Source organism: Lathyrus oleraceus, chromosome 6, assembly GCF_024323335.1.
Source record: "Lathyrus oleraceus cultivar Zhongwan6 chromosome 6, CAAS_Psat_ZW6_1.0, whole genome shotgun sequence".
Lineage (NCBI taxonomy): Eukaryota > Viridiplantae > Streptophyta > Magnoliopsida > Fabales > Fabaceae > Lathyrus > Lathyrus oleraceus.
Genome location: NC_066584.1, coordinates 303506480 through 303526474, shown reverse-complemented (window position 1 = coordinate 303526474; position 19995 = coordinate 303506480). Strand labels below are relative to the sequence as shown.

Sequence of the window (19995 nt, the reverse complement as noted above, 5' to 3'; positions counted from 1 at the left end):
CTTCTTCTGTCTGAGATTTGGCAATCATATCGTCCACATAAACCTCGATTTCATGATGAATCATATCATGGAACAGAGTCACCATAGCTCGTTGATATGTTGCTCCAGCATTTTTCAGACCAAACGGCATCACCTTGTAGCAGAAGGTGCCCCATGGGGTTATGAAAGTTGTCTTTTCCATGTCTTCTGGTGCCATCTTGATTTGGTTATAGCCAGAAAAGCCATCCATGAAGGAGAATACCGAGAACTGAGCTGTATTATCCACCAAAACATCGATGTGAGGTAATTGGAAATCATCTTTAGGGCTAGCCCTGTTCAGATCCCGGTAGTCGACACACATCCGTACCTTTCCATCCTTCTTAGGTACTGGGACGATGTTTGCAACCCATGGCGGATAATTGGTGACTGCTAGAAACCCTGCATCCAACTGCTTTTGCACTTCTTCCTTTATCTTGACAGCCATCTCTGGTCTTGTTCTTCTGAGCTTCTGCTTGACCGGAGGACAACCTTCTTTGAGAGACAAGTGGTGTACCACGATGTCTGTGTCCAGCCCAGGCATGTCCTGATAAGACCAGGCGAAGATGTCAACGTATTCTTGCAGCAATTCAATCAGCCCTTTCTTCACATTGTCTTCTAAAGCAGCCCCTATCTTGATTTCTCTCTTGGCGTCCTCGGTGCCGAGATTAATCACTTCAACAGACTCTTGATGCGGTTGAATAACCCTTTCCTCTTGTTTTAATAACCTGGTAAGCTCTTCAGGGAGTTCACAGTCTTCATCACCCTCTTCTTCAGCTTGAAAGATTGGATATTCAAAGTCGAAACGAGCCGTAGCAGAAACGTTATCAATAGGATCCGGTGATGTGCATCTGCATGAGTGATGGTATGTGCTTATGAGTGTGAAAGAAAAAAGTGGAAACTAAACAAAACATTGCCATTTTTTTATTTTGAAAAACTGCAAAAATAGAAAGACAGGGAACGAAATATTTGAATGCAAAAATACGTCCTTTATTTATGATAAAAATGCAAGTGTCACATAGACGGGCCCTACAATGAGTCATTACGCCCTGGGCGGAACGTAAGACTTGGATATGCATGAATAAACAAAGAAAATTACTCTTCAAGAAGAGTGACTTGGATAATCTCTTCAGAAGACCAATTGTTGATGACTCCACCCGGGATCCTCGGACGCACCCAGTTGTCAATGTCACAATCACTATCCCCATCTTCTTCGTTGACTGCAGAGACTTGACCATACTGAATGATGCCAGCACTGGAGAAAATGATCGGCCCCTGAAGTGTTGTAGAAGTCAAAACTGGCTGATACCCAATCCCGAACTTATCTTCTTTCACTGGTAATTCCAACAGACGCCCCCAACCGGGAGCAACACCTGAATCCACCACGGCCCGTGCCTGCTTAAAGGATGAGACAGAGGCACCCGCCTTAACCTCTTCCACAGACTCTTGGACAGAAAAATCTTCAACCTGGAGGATACCTTTGTCGAGCAAGGCCTGGATACCCTGCTGTAGCTTCAAATAACCTCCACTCTGAGTGGCACAATCCAAACAACCCTTCCCACAACCGGGGAAAACATCGGCCTTCAGCAAGCATCCTTTGATATCCAACAATGGAGTCTTCAACTTCAACACATCCTTAATGGACTTGGCTTTTCCCTCTATCATGTTAACGTTCGCACCACCATGCTAGGGCATGGGATTGTTAACGACATTCGGAGCCGGTGCAAGGTCGATGGCCTTTGAATCTATGAGGTCTTGAACTACGTGCTTAAAAGCTTTGCAGTTCTCAATATTGTGGCCAGGTGCCCCAGAGTGGAAGCTACACCTAGCGTTGGCGTCGTAACCCACCGGAAGTCTACCAACAGGAGGAGCCAGAGTGCGCAGTTGCACAAGTTGTAGTTGTTGAAGACTAGAAAGCAACTGAGCGTACGATATTGGAAGGGTGTCGAAACGCCGGTCCATCATCCTTTGCCTCTGTTGATAAGCGGGTCTGTTACCCGGTTGCTGCTGTTGTTGATACTGAGTTGGTTGACGTTGTGATTGTTGTTGTTGTAGTGGCGCTGCAGCTGGAATGGTCACAGCCGCAACATACGGTTGTTGATGATAGTTCTGAAAGTTATTCCTCCGGTTATCCCTGTTCTGATAAGAAGATATGGCACTTGCATCCCCTTCTCTCCTCTTCTGTCCCTGAATGAACGACTTCTTCACCCCTGATGAGGATCCACCTCCACTCTGGCTCTTATAGGTCTTTAGGTAATTCTCCACCCTTTCTCCAGTAGAGACCACATCAGCAAAGTTGGAAGCATTGCACCCCACCAGACGCTCCAGATAAGGTCCAGGCAGCGTGTTCATGAACATGTTGGCCATTTCCTTTTCCAACATAGGAGGATGAACACGGGAAGCTGTATCCCTCCAGCGTTGAGCGTATTCCCTGAAGCACTCATTACTTTTAAGAGACAGATTCTGAAGTTGAGTTCTGTCCGGAGCCATGTACGCATTATACTGATACTGCTTCACGAAAGCCTCTGCCAAATCCCTCCAGCAACGGATGTGGGCTCTGTCCAGCCTCATATACCATTCCAAGGATGCCCCAGCTAGGCTATCCTGGAAGAAGTACATAAGTAGCTTCTCGTCATCAGAGTATGCAACCATTTTACGGAAATAGGCTTGCACGTGAGTTTTGGGGCAAGAGCTGCCATTGTATTTGTCAAAGACCGGGACTTTGAATTTCGGTGGCACTCTCACACCTGGGACCAGCCCCAAGTCAGCAACATCTACTCCCAGAAGATTCTGTCCTTCCACTGCTTTCAGCCTCTCTTCCAATCTTCTAAACATGGGGTCCATGCCAAAGTCTTCCTGAAGCAAGGGGAACTGATCATCCTGACCATCCTGAATGGGTTGTTGATCTAGGTTGACATGCGGGATCGGAATAGGCCCCGGTCCATTGGGACCATTAGCCTCTCCAGCTGGAGGATCAGCCAACGTCTCCGGTTGAGTAATAGGGGGATCCCTCTGTACCAACAATCTAAGCTCCTGCTGTCCTTGAGCCACCCCTTGAACCAAATCCATGAATTGATTCATGCGAATCTTCATCTCGGCGAACTCTGCTTGTAGGCTCTCCATCGCTCTCTGTTGATTCCTTCGGGTACCGTACCGGTGAATGCCTGAGTCAGCTATCCTGCTAGTGGGACACCAAACAAACTGAGAACACTGTGGCGGTACCTGTTATGCAAGACATGCGGATGACTATGCAAATGCAATGACATGTTTATCAATTCCAAAAGGTATTCTACCCCCTTGATTCCAGTCTCTCGTTTGATAAATAGTGTAAGAAGAAAACCCCGACTAGAATCAAGAAGAAGATATGAACCCCTGGGAATAGATAAACATGTGTTGAATGATATGAATGCAAATGATGTGATGATGTGAATGCAATGCAGTGGCATGTCAATCAGGATTGCTGTATCTGCTTGAACATCTGTCGGGTTACACTGTCTGAAGAGAAAACCACTAAGGAATATAATACAAGATCAAAGCTCTGCTCCAGAAAACCGGGTTGGTTGGAGGTTAAAGTTTCCTGAATTTAGCCCGCCCCTCACTGGTAGGTTCTAAGAACAGAAGTTTGTCAACTTCAGCCTTCAGTCGCGAATAATACGTTTACCACTAAAGGTTTGGCATTATTACGGGATAAAAGACCTCCACTGACTCCCCTCAACAGGACATCCTAAAGCAAGTTCCCAGTCTCGGGGTCCTCGGATTGATCAGCGAGAATGCGCCCACCAGAGCTAACATAATCACGTCTCGGAGGAGAGGCCTCGACTGAGTTCTCGGGAAATGGTCACCAGAGTCGACGATTTCTAAAGGAACATCATGTCGTTACGGAACATCCGTAGGACATAATATATCCAAGAGAAACCTCGTCTGGGTGTGGTTCTTCACGAACGACTTAACGTAGCAACATGCCACGCAAGCCTCATGATCATCCACTCTAAAACCTGTGTGTACACTCAAGCCTGGGTAATGGGCTTATCTCTCGTAGAAAACCCCATCCCAACAAACAAACAAACAGATCCAACAGATACAACAGATGCATGCAAGCAAGTAAGTAAATAAATGTACAAAAGCATGAACACCCAATAAACAAGAAATCACACGAGCTAGGAGGGACTCGCTTAGGGAAGATGGACCAGCAAGAGGTCAACTTCTCATGTCCCCAGCAGAGTCGCCAGCTGTCGCAACCTGAAAAATACAGTGCGCGAAAAAAACAACCGGCGAAAGAAAAAGACAGAAGAGTCGCCACCGTGCGTTATTCATCCCAAAGGAGGGAAAGGAAACGCTCGAAGTAAACCTGAAAAAGGAAAGGACAAGACGGGGTCTCGCAACCAAATCTTGGGTTCGGGAGTCGGTTATGCGAAGGGAAGGTATTAGCACCCCTACGCATCCGTAGTATTCTACGGGATCCACTTTTGTGGTTTTTGTCTAAAGGGTGCGGGTTTACCTAATGTGTTTATTTACTAAAAAGGTTAAGAGAAATGACTCGCGTGGATGTCGCATCCACTGCATACGTATCTCATCTGAATATGAGAATCAGAGTCTTCGTAGCTCAGCTGACCTATGGGTTGGGTAATTGTGCTCGCTAAGACATCGCGTCTTATGCCTACGTATCTCATCTGGCCTGAGAATCAGAGCAAAACGTAGTTCGGCTAACTACGGGGTTATGGATTGGGTTTTGGACGAACGACGTCTCTACGCAATCTACCGGATGCTCGACCTTTGGAGACTTACTCGCCTGTAGTAGAAGGAGTAAACGTGTTGCTTTGGGTTTTAGGGTTTGGGATGCTCGAGGGCAAACAGGCAGTCCTTGACGAAGGAACCGCGCTACATGTGGGGATATGAATACAAAACACAAAACATGTATCTCAAAGTAAAATGCCACCAAGGGGATCAAACATTGCCTCCTATCGAGGTCTTCCAGCTAAGAAAGCGATAAAGTACGAGAAAAGGAAAAAATTACCACACGGATAAAGATCCGAAGTAACAGCAGTTAGAGGAATGGGAAACCCAGGGATCCTTCCAAGCTAAACACCATCAAAGAAACTGAGTCAGTACAGGTAATCGGAATGAAATCTCCAGGGGGTATCCCACAAATAAAGTGGAAAACCACGCAAGTTATCCCTGCAAAAGTCATGTGAGCCCTCACAAAAACTCAACAAACAGGTTAGTGAAACACGATAAGAATTTTTTTCATGGATAACAGTATGGTTTCAGAAACCTCAAACCCTGTGGCATACACTTCAGAAATTAAACGATTAAGCATTCAAGGCATTATTTATACATTCATACATAATTAAGAACCCGTGGGCAAAAACCTAATGAAATTCATCCATCATACCTCAAACATTCAGAGTATTCAACTTCAAAGAAAAAGGCAATGGGAATAAAGGCAAACCTGATTGGAGAGCTTGATTGAAATTGAGTTGCACCCGTGAGGTTTACAAAACAATCTTTAGGGTTTATGTGAGGCAGAGGTGATTTTGTGCAGTTGAGTTCCCTTCAGGGTTTGGAGGCTGCTCTGAACTCTGTTAGCTCTTCTCTCACTATCTTTTTCCTCAGGGTTTTGTTCCAAGGAAACCTCAGAGTGATTTTGCTTCTCCTCCTTTTTCTCAAGTGAAGCCTTGGTATTTATAGACTGAATTTCATGGTTTTGTGGGCTCAAATGAGAGAGACCCAAGTCCAAATTTTTTTATTATATTTTATTTATTTATTTAATTAATTTTATTTATTTATTTATTTATTTATTATTTTTTTTTCCAGGAAAAATGAAGAGTAAATTTTGGGGTATTACATCTATATTGAACACAAGGTATAGACTGTGTCATCCTTGTCCAGTTCAATATTGGGCCCATAGACATTTATCCTGTTACGCAGGATGGGCAAATTCCATCTAGGACACTCATGTCCCTCAGCATGCTTTGTGGAGTACCCATCAACTGTCTTTATGGTTATCCAGTTACGGACAACGTTGGATCAGCAATAAAGCACTCGACTCTACATCTAGGATCCATAGTGGTTTCAGGTTGAAGAGTGGTATACACCATTATCACCATGAGAATAACTTATGACACTTTGCATAACTTTCTATATAGTATTCTCATAGCGGGTCAATCCGGTATAAATATTACTCTTAATATTCATACCTATGTTTAAGACTTGATAACTCTTTATCCATGATTCATGAGATGTGATCATCAGTCTACAAACATAATAGCCTTAATGCTTTAATGTTATCCCACTTCACAACAAAGCTCGACTACGGATACTTTAAGAATAGTGTCCTTATGTTTAATGTGATCTCATGATCAAGTCACACTTGATCCATTAAACGGACTATCTATTCCAGGGACTTTATTAAACAAACATAATAAAGAAAAAAGCCTTTTATTAATTCGATACAAGTACCAAAAGTATTGGCCTCTAGGGCTTACACCAACACTTTCTTCCCACGACAATCTTCTGGAAAATAGTTCTCCAAGAAGACATCACGGAAAAGAGCCCAAGTAACCTCAATGTTGTCTTCTTCAAACCTCTGAAGAGTGTTATTCCACCAATCTTCAGCTTCCTTCTCCAGCATATGAGTACCAAACTGCACCTTCTGAGCATCAGTACAGTTCATGACTCTGAAGATCTTCTCAATTGCCTTCAGCCAAGCTTGAGCTTTATCAGGTTCATGCTCACCCTCAAAGACAGGAGGGTTGTTCCGCTGGAATCTCCCCAAAGCACGGAACTCATCATCATCTCCATTTCGGTTACCAGCATTCGCTTGATGGATCTGACCCATGGATTCAGCCAACATCCTCAGTGCCTCAGCAATGACATCATCGTTCCTGCCTGCAACCATCGTCCTGAACAGCCCGAACAACCAGACAAACAGTATCGATCGTGTCAGATACACAAATCAAATACAACGGGATGGAAAACCCTAACGACTATTGACCAACTAGTCGACCATGCTCTGATACCACTAATGTAACACCCCCTTTTCTACCCCAAAATACTTAACATATAATCAGAGTAAATAAGCACGCATATAACCAAAAGGGCGTCACATCGACGTTTTCAAAAATTAAAAGCTTTCAAAAACCAACATCATTCATCATCAATATATAATACACCTGGTCATTTAAAATAACACATCTCAATTATCATGAATATTCAGGAATATGCGTTCGCAGCGGAAAATAATGAATACTCATGGATTTCATAAAATGATCCATGTCCCATACCATGATCATCTCTCAACAATCACCTCAGGATGAAATAAAACAAGTAATAACATAATGCATATCCAAATGAGATATGAGTTCAATACTACTAATCTACCCAGTGTTACATGACCAGAGCATTGACTCACTACTTAGTCTCTAAACTGAAACACGGAAACTCTCCAGCTAAAGCTCGAGTGAGCTACCGTCCACTTACTTTAGCAATACTACTCTGGAGTATCTGCACGATACCCATGTAAAGGTAACATTCAAACAGAAAGGGTGAGAATTCAAATCATTATGAAGAAGTATAATAAGGCACAATGATTAAATCAACAATTAAAGGAATTCATCACACTTCGTATAACCATGTAAATAATATTAACCAGCATTTATTTCACATGTTTCAAACATCCATCACAACTCAAGGAGTATAATATTAAAATCCAATACTATATTCACAATATACACATAACTACATTTGTCACATAATCACATATTTTACCAAGTTATGTATCCAAACATCACCAAATTCAATTACCATATCTCATACACACATCACAATCACATCAATGCATACACTCAATTATCACATAACTCTAATGTGACTCAATGCAAGACATGTGACTCTATGCATGTGGTACCTCAATGTGAACCCAACGTTTCACCGCTTTCCGATTCAATATCTAGAATCCAAGCCACGCTTCCGATCCGAACAAGATCAAAGCCACTACGCCTATTTCCAATTAAGGATCAACGTCTATATGGACCCAACGTTCCACCGCTTTCTGATTCAATATCTAGAATCCAAGCCACTACGTCTACTTCCAATTAAGGATCAACATCTGCTACGCCTATTTCCATTCAAGGATCAACGTCTAATACCATGTGAACCCACAGTTTCACCGCTTCCACCATGAAGCCGACCATGCCATGAATGAATGTACAAATACCAACACATATGCAATTAAGATCATCTCTACCATCTTAACATTCCACATATCACCATAATTCAACTCTATGAATTATCCACCAATGGTACATATACACATTCATAACTATATATATCATTCATAAATATGCAATTAAGATCATCTCTACTATCTTAACATTCCACACATCACCATATACAACTAATTATCAATTACGCACAATTAGATTTCATTCCAAGATGATTACAACTTTTAAAATCTCAATTTTTCATTTTTTACAGCAAGTAACCGGTTAACGCTCGGTGGATAACCGGTTAACATAAAACAGAATTAATTTCCTGCGCAGATTTTCAAGCAAGTAACCGGTTAACGCTCGGTGGGTAACTGGTTAACACAAAAACAGAATCAACAGATTTTTAAGCAAGTAACCGGTTAACGCTCGGTGGGTAACCGGTTAACACAAAAACAGAATGCAGAATTTTCTGCGTTTTTCATCGTTGAAGGACTTTCGGACCTCCGATTTCGATTCCGTAAAAAGGCAAACGTTCAGAAAATTATGACTCATACAATACTCTAAGTATATAACATTAATTTACAGTTTTAACACCATCAAATCACCACAAATCGAGAATACTCATCAACCTAACAATTTCAAACAACCATACAAAATTAGGGATTTTAACCTAAACATACATCTATCCGTTGACCCGATCATACTAACCCATAATAATAAGGATTCCCCCTTACCTCTTCAATTTTATGGAACCCTAGCTCCTCTATTGTTCTTCCCCTCTTCTCCTTACTTTTCCTCTTCTCTTTCTCTATTGCCTTGAATGAGCTAATGAATCCTAATTCTCACTCTCCTACCTCTTATATATAGTATTATATTTGGGCTTAAAGAGTGATACCTCCAATTTAATTAATAGGCCCAATAAGACCTAATATTTAAATGTCTCTAATTAGTTCAATTAAATTAAACTAACACAATATACACACCAAGTTAATTAATTCAATTATTCATTATATCTCATATCAACTAAATAATTAATTAACAGACCAAATTAATTAATATAATCGATTATTATACTACCTAACAACCAATTAATTAATTAACACTCCAAATAAATAAAATAAAATATAGTAATAATAATATAAGAAATAATTACTAAAATTGGGTTGTTACAACTCTCCCCCACTTAAAAGATTTTCGGCCTCGAAAATTTACCTCAAACGAACAACTCCGGATACGATTCCTTCATCTTATCCTCGAGTTCCCAAGTAATATTGCCATTGGCGACTCCGCCCCATATCACCTTCACCAAAGCAATCTCCTTACCACGAAGCTTCTTCACTTCCCGATCTTCAATTCGCATAGGTGATGTATTGACCGTCAAATTATCCCTCACTTGAACATCATCTAATGGAACAACATGCGATGGATCCACAATGTACCTCCTCAATTGAGACACATGGAACACATCATGAAGATTAGAAAGTGACGGTGGTAATGCAATCCGATATGCCACTTCACCTACCCTCTCGGAAATCTGATGAGGACCAATGAAACGCGGCGTCAACTTACGCGACTTCAATGCTCTACCAACATCCGTTATTGGCGTAACTCGAAGAAACACATGTTCATCTTTCTCAAATAGGGTTATACTTGGTAGGACTGTCGTGCATGTAATTTTCTTTTTTATAAAACAGAAATAGAGTTGGATACGGGAGAAAGCTTAGAATTAGAGAGAAAATTAAATTTAAATTTAAATTTTATTGAAATATAGAATTTCAAAAATATAGTTAAAGAAGGACTCTTTGATTTGTATATAAATATAGTACCAATCTCCATTATCAAGTATGAACACAAAATTCATCATTCATTGATTCAATCCCCCTTTAGCTGATTCTTCATTCTCTATTGTTTCCTTTACTCTCTCTGCGTATAAGCTGGCTAAGGTATTTTATTCATCTTTATGCATTCCAAAGATCTTTTGAAAAGTTAAAGCTTTAATTAACTATTCTTGCTATTGTTATGTTATTTTGTTTACTTTATTAAAAATAAACCACAACTAATTCCCGTGTTTGGTGCCACTCTTTGAATTTAAAACCGTTTTTAATACTATTTAAAATTAATATAGTTTTGATAAATATTAAATTAATTGAATTTTTTTAGACAACTCAGCATAGTCTTCAGTATGCAATGATGGTGTACCGCCGTAGCTGAGCTCATGACCCATGCCAGAGAAGTTGGGATGTGGTTGACTCATGGATGGGCGACCGGGACGGTTGAAGGGAGACATGGGTGTGAATGATGCGTCTAGGAAAGGTTGGAAAGGTTGTTGGGGTGTTTGGTAGAAATAAGATTGTGGGATGTTTTGGTTTTGTGATGTTTGGGCTTCTTGGCTACGGTAGGAGGAGGGGTGGTTGGTGTTTTGGCTAAGGCGACTTTGGTAGGGTGATGGTGTGGGTGCGAAGCGATGTTGGGTCTCAGGTTGATGGTCAATTTGTTGGTGGTGGTATGGGGTATGTTCTTGGTTTTGGGTTGGGTGAATGACATGTTTTGGTTGTATGTTTGTGTGTTTGTGGAACGGAACGTTTGACGGATAGGGGGTTGTGAGTAACCGGGCTGAGAATGTTGTTGGGGGTTAGATGTTGATCCTTCTTGTGTGTAACTTGCCTGGCGTGGGTCGTAGAGGTACATATCTTCGGTGATGAATTGAAAACCAACCGATCTGTACCAAGCCATATAAGTACGACTTGGTTTTACCTTATTTGGCATGACTGCGTCAGTTAAGACATGGTCATGACGGTGCTTCCACTTCTGACACTCTGATCTTGCGAAGGTTTGCCAAGGGTTGAAGTTCCATTGGTCGTTCACTTTACGCATATGCCATTCTCCTAGGCTAGCTAGGGGATCTGGGATATTCTGGACCATACTGAACTGCAGCTTCACACGATCGGTGTTGTACATCTCCATTCAAGTTTTAAGAAGAGTCTCCATATGAACAACTTTCATGTTCATAAAAAATCCATTTGAAACTTGGAAGCTCATCATTCATTTCAAAATATTATAGGTCATTTTGACAGAAACCCTAATTTTGGGTCAACTACCCAAGAACCTAACTCACTCATTTTTTATTCTTTTGAGGTGGGACCAAGTGCATTGGAAAGTTTGAGATGTCTACTTCACTTGTTATGTTGGACAAAATTTCATAATTCTAAAATAAACACATGTGATAATACAAAACATTATAGGTCAGATAATAGTTGAAAAAATCAGAAGTCCAACTTCAAATGCCCATAACTTTCTCATAAAAACTCCAAATGATGCAAAATTTATGTCCAAATTCATTGTCTTGAAAAGATATACAACTTTCATGTTGGAGGTTTTGTCATTTGAGGCTTTTTTGAGAGAGTCACCAATTGAATTGGCGACTCCTCTTAAAACCTACACATAGGCGCCAATTGGATTGGCTAGGGCACCTGCCCTAGCCAATCCAATTGGCGCCTCCATTCAAGTTTTAAGAGGAGTCGCCAATTCAATTGGAGACTCCTCCTAAAAATGGGGTATTTTGGGAATTTTTCTGAAACCAGGGGTATTTTGGGATTTTTTTTGAAAAATTGGGTTATCTCGGTAAATTCATGGTTTTCTTTTATATTAGTATAGATTATTAAACTATTTCATTCATTTTTATTTAAATATTATTTAATACATTGTATAATACATTAATTATTTTATTTTATCTAATTTTATATTTGTTTCCTTTACTTCTCAACCATTACTAGTAGATTCTCTTTTAATTAATTGTGTTCTTTATGTTTTTTTTTATTTATATTTTCAATGTTTTTCTTTTAAAAATAAAAAAAATAATTCAGATGTTTGATGCAACCTTTTATATTCGTAACTATTTTTAATCAAATCTAATAAATTTATTTTTCTTTTTCATCCTCAGATGATTAAAACCCGCTTATAATATGGGTCATCAAGACATTCACATATAAATATTTTATTATTGTTTAAAAATATCATAAATACTGTTTAAAATTAATATAGTTTTGATAAAGATTAAATTAATTGGATTTTTTTATTAACTTAAAAAATATATAATGAAATCAATTATATTATTTTAATAAATTAATGTATTTTAAAATGTTTAATAAAAATAAAAAATCAGGTTGACTAATTAACTTTTAAATTGGGTTATACTTGGTAGGGCTGCCGTGCATGTAAATTTTTTTTCATAAAACAGAAATAGAGTTGGATACGGGAGAAAGCTTAGAATTAGAGAGAAAATTAAATTTAATTTAAATTTTATTGAAATATAGAATTTCAAAAATATAGTTAAAGAAGGACTCTTTGATTTGTATATAAATATAGTACCAATCTCCATTATCAGGTATGAACACAAAATTCATCATTCATTGATTCAATCCCCCTTTAGCTGATTCTTCATTCTCTATTGTTTCCTTTACTCTCTCTGCGTATAAGCTGACTAAGGTATTTTATTCATCTTTATGCATTCCAAAGATCTTCTGAAAAGTTAAAGCTTTAATTAACTCTTGCTATTGTTATGTTATTTTGTTTAGTTTCTTAAAAATAAACCATAACTAATTCCCGTGTTTGGTGCCACTCTTTGAATTTAAAACCGTTTTTAATACTATTTAAAATTAATATAGTTTTGATAAATATTAAATTAATTGAATTTTTTTATTAATAAAAAATATAAAATGAAAACAATTATATTATTTTAATATTGTTTGGTGCCACTTTCACTAACAACAAATATAATAATAATAATAATAATAATAATAATTATTATTATTATTATTATTATTATTTATTATTTGTATTATTAAAAGTTTTAAAATTAAAGGAAGTCGTTATAGCTATAATATGAAGAGAAGATTGAAAAGAAAGTCCATAAAATAAATATATAAAATTATAGTTAAAGTTGGACTCTTTTATTTATATATAAATACACTATCAATATTCATTCCCAACTATCAACCATTAAGGTATCAAGACAACCATTACTTATAAGTTCTATTTTAATTAACTGTGTTCTTTAATTTTTTTGTTTATGTTTTTCAATGGTTTTCTTTAAAAAAATTGAAAAAATAACAAAGTCTGGTGTTTGGTGCCAACTCTTACATTTTAAATCATTTTTAATAAAATCTAATATTATTATTTTTCTTTTTCACCCTCACATGATTAAAATCGGCTTATAAGGGTAAAGTTATCCGGACATTCACATATAAGTATTATGTTATTATTTTTAAAAAATATCCTAAATACTATTTAAAAATAATATAGTTGTGATAAATATTAAATTAATTATATTTTTTATTAATTTAACAAGTATAAAATAAAATCAATTATATTATTTTAATAAATTATTGTATTCTAAAATGTTTAATAAAAATAAAAAAAAGACTAAAAGTACGGTAAAAAAAATACTGTTAACTTTTTAAAATAGGGTTTGTTTTCATATGTGATAGGGCAGCTTTGCACCTAATTTAGATTTACCTATAATTTTGGGAAATTTGTTTTGATTGTTTCTCTTATTGGATATACCGTTATTTAAGTGTGGAATCTAATGTCCAGTATACTAGTATATATTCTTATTCAACTTTGAAGGTTTATTGACTGAAGCTATTATTTCATGTGGTACTGTCAATCATATTCATATTCATTGCCGTAAGAATTAAGGTTTTTATGATTTCAATTGTTATATTAGTTCTTACGCATTACCTTCCACAATCACGTGTACATGCTTTCAAATATTTGGTTTTGATTTCATAATCTTGTGTCTAATATCCAATATATATTTGAGTTTCAGGTTAATAAGGTAGTTTTGTGATCATGATGGGTAAGGAGCCGTTGAAGGTTCTTAATGCACTGGATGTGGCAAAGACACAAATGTACCATTTCACAGCAATTGTGATAGCTGGAATGGGTTTCTTTACTGATTCCTATGATCTCTTCTGCATTTCCCTAGTCACCAAATTGCTGGGTCGTATCTATTACTATGACGGTGGCAACAATCCAGGTTCACTGCCACAAAATGTTTCCGCGGCAATCAACGGTGTTGCCTTCTGTGGAACACTTGCCGGACAACTTTTCTTTGGTTGGCTTGGTGACAAAATGGGAAGGAAACGTGTTTATGGAATGACCCTTCTGATTATGGTCATATCTTCGCTTGCTTCTGGTCTCTCTTTTGGGAAGGATCCCAAAGCTGTTGTGTTTACTCTTTGTTTCTTTAGGTTTTGGCTTGGATTTGGAATTGGTGGTGATTACCCTCTTTCCGCCACAATCATGTCTGAGTATGCAAACAAAAAGACTCGGGGCGCATTTATAGCTGCCGTTTTTGCTATGCAAGGATTTGGAATTTTGGCCGGCGGAGCTGTTGGAATTATAGTTTCATCTATTTTCAAAGCCTTGTATCCTGCCCCAGCTTTTCATGTTAACCCAACTCTGTCCACAGTTCCACAAGCTGATTATGTTTGGAGGATAGTCTTGATGTTGGGCGCAATTCCGGCAGCGTTGACATACTATTGGAGGATGAAAATGCCTGAAACTGCAAGATACACTGCTTTGGTTGCAAAGAATGCTACTCAAGCTGCTGCAGATATGTCAAAAGTGATGCAAGTTGAGATACAAACCGAATCAGATATGTCACAAGTTGAGATACAAACTGAACCGGAAAAGGTTCAAGAATTGGGAGGGAATGATTTTGGTTTGTTTACAAAAAGGTTTCTTCGCCGTCATGGACTACATTTGTTTGCAACAGCTACTACTTGGTTCTTGTTGGACATTGCTTATTATAGTCAGAATCTTTTCCAGAAAGATGTTTTCAGTGCAATTGGATGGATACCAGACGCTAAAACCATGAGTGCCCTTGAAGAGGTTTATAAAATTGCCAGAGCACAGACACTTATAGCCCTTTGCAGCACTGTTCCTGGTTACTGGTTCACCGTTGCATTCATTGATAGAATTGGAAGATTTACAATCCAATTGATGGGATTTTTCTTCATGACCGTTTTCATGTTTGCATTGGCCATTCCTTACCATCACTGGACTTTGAATGGAAACCAAATAGGATTTGTTGTCTTGTATTCATTCACATTCTTCTTTGCTAACTTTGGACCAAATGCAACCACGTTTGTGGTTCCGGCTGAGATTTTTCCTGCAAGGCTAAGGTCAACATGTCATGGAATATCGGCTGCTGCTGGAAAAGCTGGGGCAATTGTAGGTGCTTTCGGTTTCTTGTATGCTCAAAATAGCATTGGATTGAGATTTGTGCTTCTGCTTTTGGGTGGTGCCAATTTTTTGGGAATGTTGTTTACGTTGTTGTTGCCGGAATCTAAAGGAAAATCTTTGGAAGAGATTTCTGGTGAAGCTCATGAACAACCTAACGCAGAATCTGCATTGGAGGCTGGTCTTCAAGTTTAGGACTTTCTTTTTTTCTTGCTTAATTAGGTAGCTATTTGTTTTTCTTATAGTTTAGTTCTAGGAAGAAACAAGGCCTTCACAATTACAGGAGTTAGTTTTCACTGTTTTCTTATGTAATCACAAAAACCATTTATTTAATTTACCTGTATATGATGCTCTCAGTTGTTGCACTCCATTTATTTTGTTAGTATATAAATGTGTATTTCTTTTTTTTTAATTGATTATTGTATTTAATATAGAAATATGGAAATGTGTGAATTAGAGATAGAAAAAAACTTGTACATGTCGGGAGGGTCGGATAGTTTAATGGATATTCACTCAAGTATACGGATACAAATGCAGATTTGATCGCAGCTATTCGTTTTCGTTAATAACTAATCTAATTATTTAAATATTAATTTGTTTAATCTAAATTTATTATTATTATTATTATTTTGTTAAATATAAAAATATTATTATTTTGTTAAATATAAAAATATTATTATTTTGTTAAATATAAAATATTATTATTTTGTTAAATTTAATATAATTATTTGATAAAAGACAAACTAAAATGAATATGATTTATTTTTGTTATTATTATTATTATATATTAGATTTGAAACTACTTTTTTGTCTTTAAAAGTGATAAAAAAATTAATTATATATATATATATATATATATTTATATATATATATATATATATATATATATATATATATATATATATATATATATATATATATATATATATATATATATTTTAAAATACATTTAGAAAATAGTATTTATGAATACTTGTTAATATTTGTTGGAATTCAAAAATCCACATATACTTGTTTGACAAGATATCCGCGCACTGGTATATAGGGGATTCAAATATCATATTTATTAAAAGATGGGTAGTAGAAAACTAATAGCTTATCCATGGATACTCATTGTCATTTATAATAGAAATGGTAATATAATAGAGAATGAGAATGTCAATACTTTTTAAAGAAAATATGATATGTTTAAAATAATTTTACACTAACAATCAACTATCAATGTATATTTTGCAAGACATTAAATTTTAATATTATTTTGATGACACAATAGAGTGTTAGTTTTTTTTTATTGAACGAGATTTTAAATTTTTTACACTTATTTACCAAAATATTATTATTATAAATTCTTTATTATTTAATTAATTAATCGGTATTGTAAAAATAAATGTGGGTAATAGTTTCATATTGGTTTAAAATATGGAGACTTGAACATTTATAAATGAGAGAACTCATCCACACCTTAAGATTTTAGGTGAATATGTGACATGTCTCTCACAAAGGTGTTGTTCTGGAAAAGAAGAAATTCTCTCAATAGAAATGATAATAGAGAATAGGATTATTAAAGGTTACTTTGAATCAACTTTGCATTTTACCTTTAAAATATGTTTTATAAAATTATTTTAAATAAGTGTTTATGAGATCCAGTATCATCAAGTGCGATTCCAATAGGTTAAGAGGTAGTAGAAGGTTGTGAAGATAGATAAACGCTTTTTAGTATTTATTCACACATAAATCACGGTTCTATACTGCATACAAAAGAGATGATATCTATCTATTCTTTACTTTCTCTCTTCCTCAACTTTTATTTATTTTTCATATGGAAAATCAAAGGACAAATAACAACCTTTATGTTTCATTTTTTTAAAGGAAACTTTAATTTGAGGATATGGAAATGCTAAATGTGGATATCAAAATTGAAAGTCATGGCCTATAAAAGAGATAGTTTTAATCATTTTTATGGAAGAAAAATTTGACTTTAATGTATTTTTATATGGGTTTTTGAAAAATAAAGATGAAAGATAAATAGTAATAATAAAATATTGTGACTTATTCGGGTCGCAAGTATTAAATATTGTATTAGTCATTTATACATTTGCACCTCTTTTATTGGATGTAATTTTATATTTTTTTGTTATAAATATATATATGATTGTTAAATGTACTTCTACCCCTCTCTCATTACTTTGTAGTCAACTAATGACCTTTAGTTACTATTCTTTTTTAGTGACATTTATTTTATATATTTTAACCGTTATAATAAGTTGCTCGATTTAAAAAATTGTGAGAAAGAGATAGAGGAGATAAAAAGAACTATAGTGTTAGTGGAAGAAAAGTAATTTAAGGAGAAAATTATGTAGTCTCTTAGTAGAATTGATGGTTCAATTCATAAAAGTATATTTTTGTTCTAGTAAAAAAACTGTTATTTATAACTATATATAAATAGATACAAACTTTTGGACGAAAACTTTTATCTTCCAATTTTATGTTTTATAATTTGCAATATTTTTAAAATAAAATAAAATATAAGATATAATTATAATATTGTAGCACGTGTAACTTTTTATTTTGATTGAAAATATTTTATAACTACTTGACCGTTTTTAAAATATTGTAATAAAACATTTTTGTAATTTCTTGACAATTTCTAAACTACCCTAATCAACTTCTCTTTTCTATTTAATCCAATTAAAAGAGGTTCATTATTTTACTACAATCCACTTTAATTATTAGTGAAATGCCTTTTAGTCTAAAAATTGTAGGTACCAGATAATATTTGCTTATGTGTCTAATTATGGTTTTGCAGGCGGAGATTTGATTCACATAACATGGTTATGTATGCAGGACATGCAGATAAAAGGAATGCCATCTTTCAAAGGGCTCTAAGAATTTGATCGATACCTTCTATCTTTGCTTCTAAGATCCAGTATCACCAAGTACAATTTCAATAGGTTAAGAGGTAGTAGGAGGTTGTGATGGTGGATTCATCATATTTAGATCAAAGTTTTTTTTAGTATTTATTCATAGGTATTGACATAGATCAAGGTTCTATACTACATACAAAAGAGATTTTATCTATGCGTTCTTTATTTCTCTCTTCCTCAACTTTTATTTTTCATATGGAAAATCAAAGGACAACTAACATATTTATGTTTCATTTTTGTATAGGATGTTTTAATTTGAGGACATGGAATTGCTAAATGTGGATATCAAAATTGAAAGTCATACCCTATAAAAGAGATATTTTTAATGATTTTTATGGAAGAAAAATCCAACTTTAATGTATTTTTATATGGTTTTGGAAAAATAAAGATGAAATTATAAATAATAATAATAAAATACCTATATTATGTATTCGGGTCATAAGGGTTAAATATTTTATTAGCCATTTATACATTTGAATATTTTTTATTGGATGTAATTGTATATTAATTTGTTACAAATATATATGATTGTTAAATGTATTTCTACCTCTCTGTCATTAATTTGTAGTAAACTAATGACCTTTAGTTATTATATTTTTTTGAGTGACATTTATTTATTATATTTTAAAATTTTAACAGTTATAATTAGTTGCTCGAATTAAAAAATTGTGAGAAAGAGATAGAGGAGATGAAAATGACTTTAGTATTGGTGGAAGAGAAATAATTTAAGGAGAAAATTATATAGTCTTATTAGGTTTGATTGTTCAATTCATAAAAGTATATTTTTATTCTAGGAAAAAAAATGTTATCTATAACTATAGGTAAATAGTTACAAACTTTTGGATGGAGTCTTTTATCTTCCAATTTATGCTTTATAATTTACAATATTTTTAAAATAAAATAAAATATAAGATGTAATTATCATCTGTTGCATCATCCTTTGAATATCATCAATGGCAGCCCCTTGACGGAGCTGCTCTGTCACGATCCGATCAATCTCCGCCCCCTGGCGAGCCTGCTCGACACGAAACTGATCCATGTCCACGGGTGTCCATCCAGCAGAGGAGACTCCCATACCTCGGTGGTGAGAGGTGTAAGGGTGAGGAACACCCCTCTCCCTTGCCGGTGCATCTTCCTCCATCGTTTCACCTGCACGAAAATCATCTTCTCCCGCCTCTTCGGGGTAAACAGAAGTATACAACCAATTCTCATTGTTATCAACATTAGTTTTATCAGTGTTCGGTAAGCGGAACAGCCGGCGTGTCCGGCTTACCAACACATACCCATGACGGCTTTGTTCGAGCATCCCTTGCGTGCACAGGGCATTGAGGTCAAGCTTGCCCAACGCCTGCATCGGGGTTTCTCCGTCCAAAACCGGCCTACACCCACACCAGTCAGCAATTTGTGTTATCATACCACCCACTGAAATGACACCTGAGCTGGCACGCCCCATGGTACCTAAATGGTCGGCGGCGAATGTCGCCACATTCACTGGTTCCTCATTAACCATGGCATGCATCAAATATAACTCCCGCTTTGTTGCTACACCTGTACTATCTCCTCGTCCGAACAAGGTGAACGCTAACCCTTTTTGAGCATATCGG

The 19995-nt window shown here is 36.0% G+C and overlaps 1 protein-coding gene across 2 annotated transcripts; it reads left to right on the top strand.

Annotated features, from left to right (window-relative positions):
- The first annotated feature begins 13787 nt into the window (after positions 1–13787).
- Positions 13788–15682, top strand: LOC127092421 (low affinity inorganic phosphate transporter 1). Of its 2 annotated transcripts, none has more exons than XM_051031286.1 (2): positions 13788–13919; positions 14050–15682. In XM_051031286.1, exon 2 carries the CDS (start codon positions 14073–14075, stop codon positions 15660–15662), a length of 1590 nt encoding a protein of 529 aa, XP_050887243.1. In that variant the 5' UTR covers positions 13788–13919; positions 14050–14072; the 3' UTR covers positions 15663–15682. The 2 variants fall into 2 exon arrangements, with proteins under 2 accessions (XP_050887243.1, XP_050887244.1); XM_051031287.1 differs by having other exon boundaries at positions 13871–13907.
- Positions 15683–19995: the final 4313 nt, after the last annotated feature.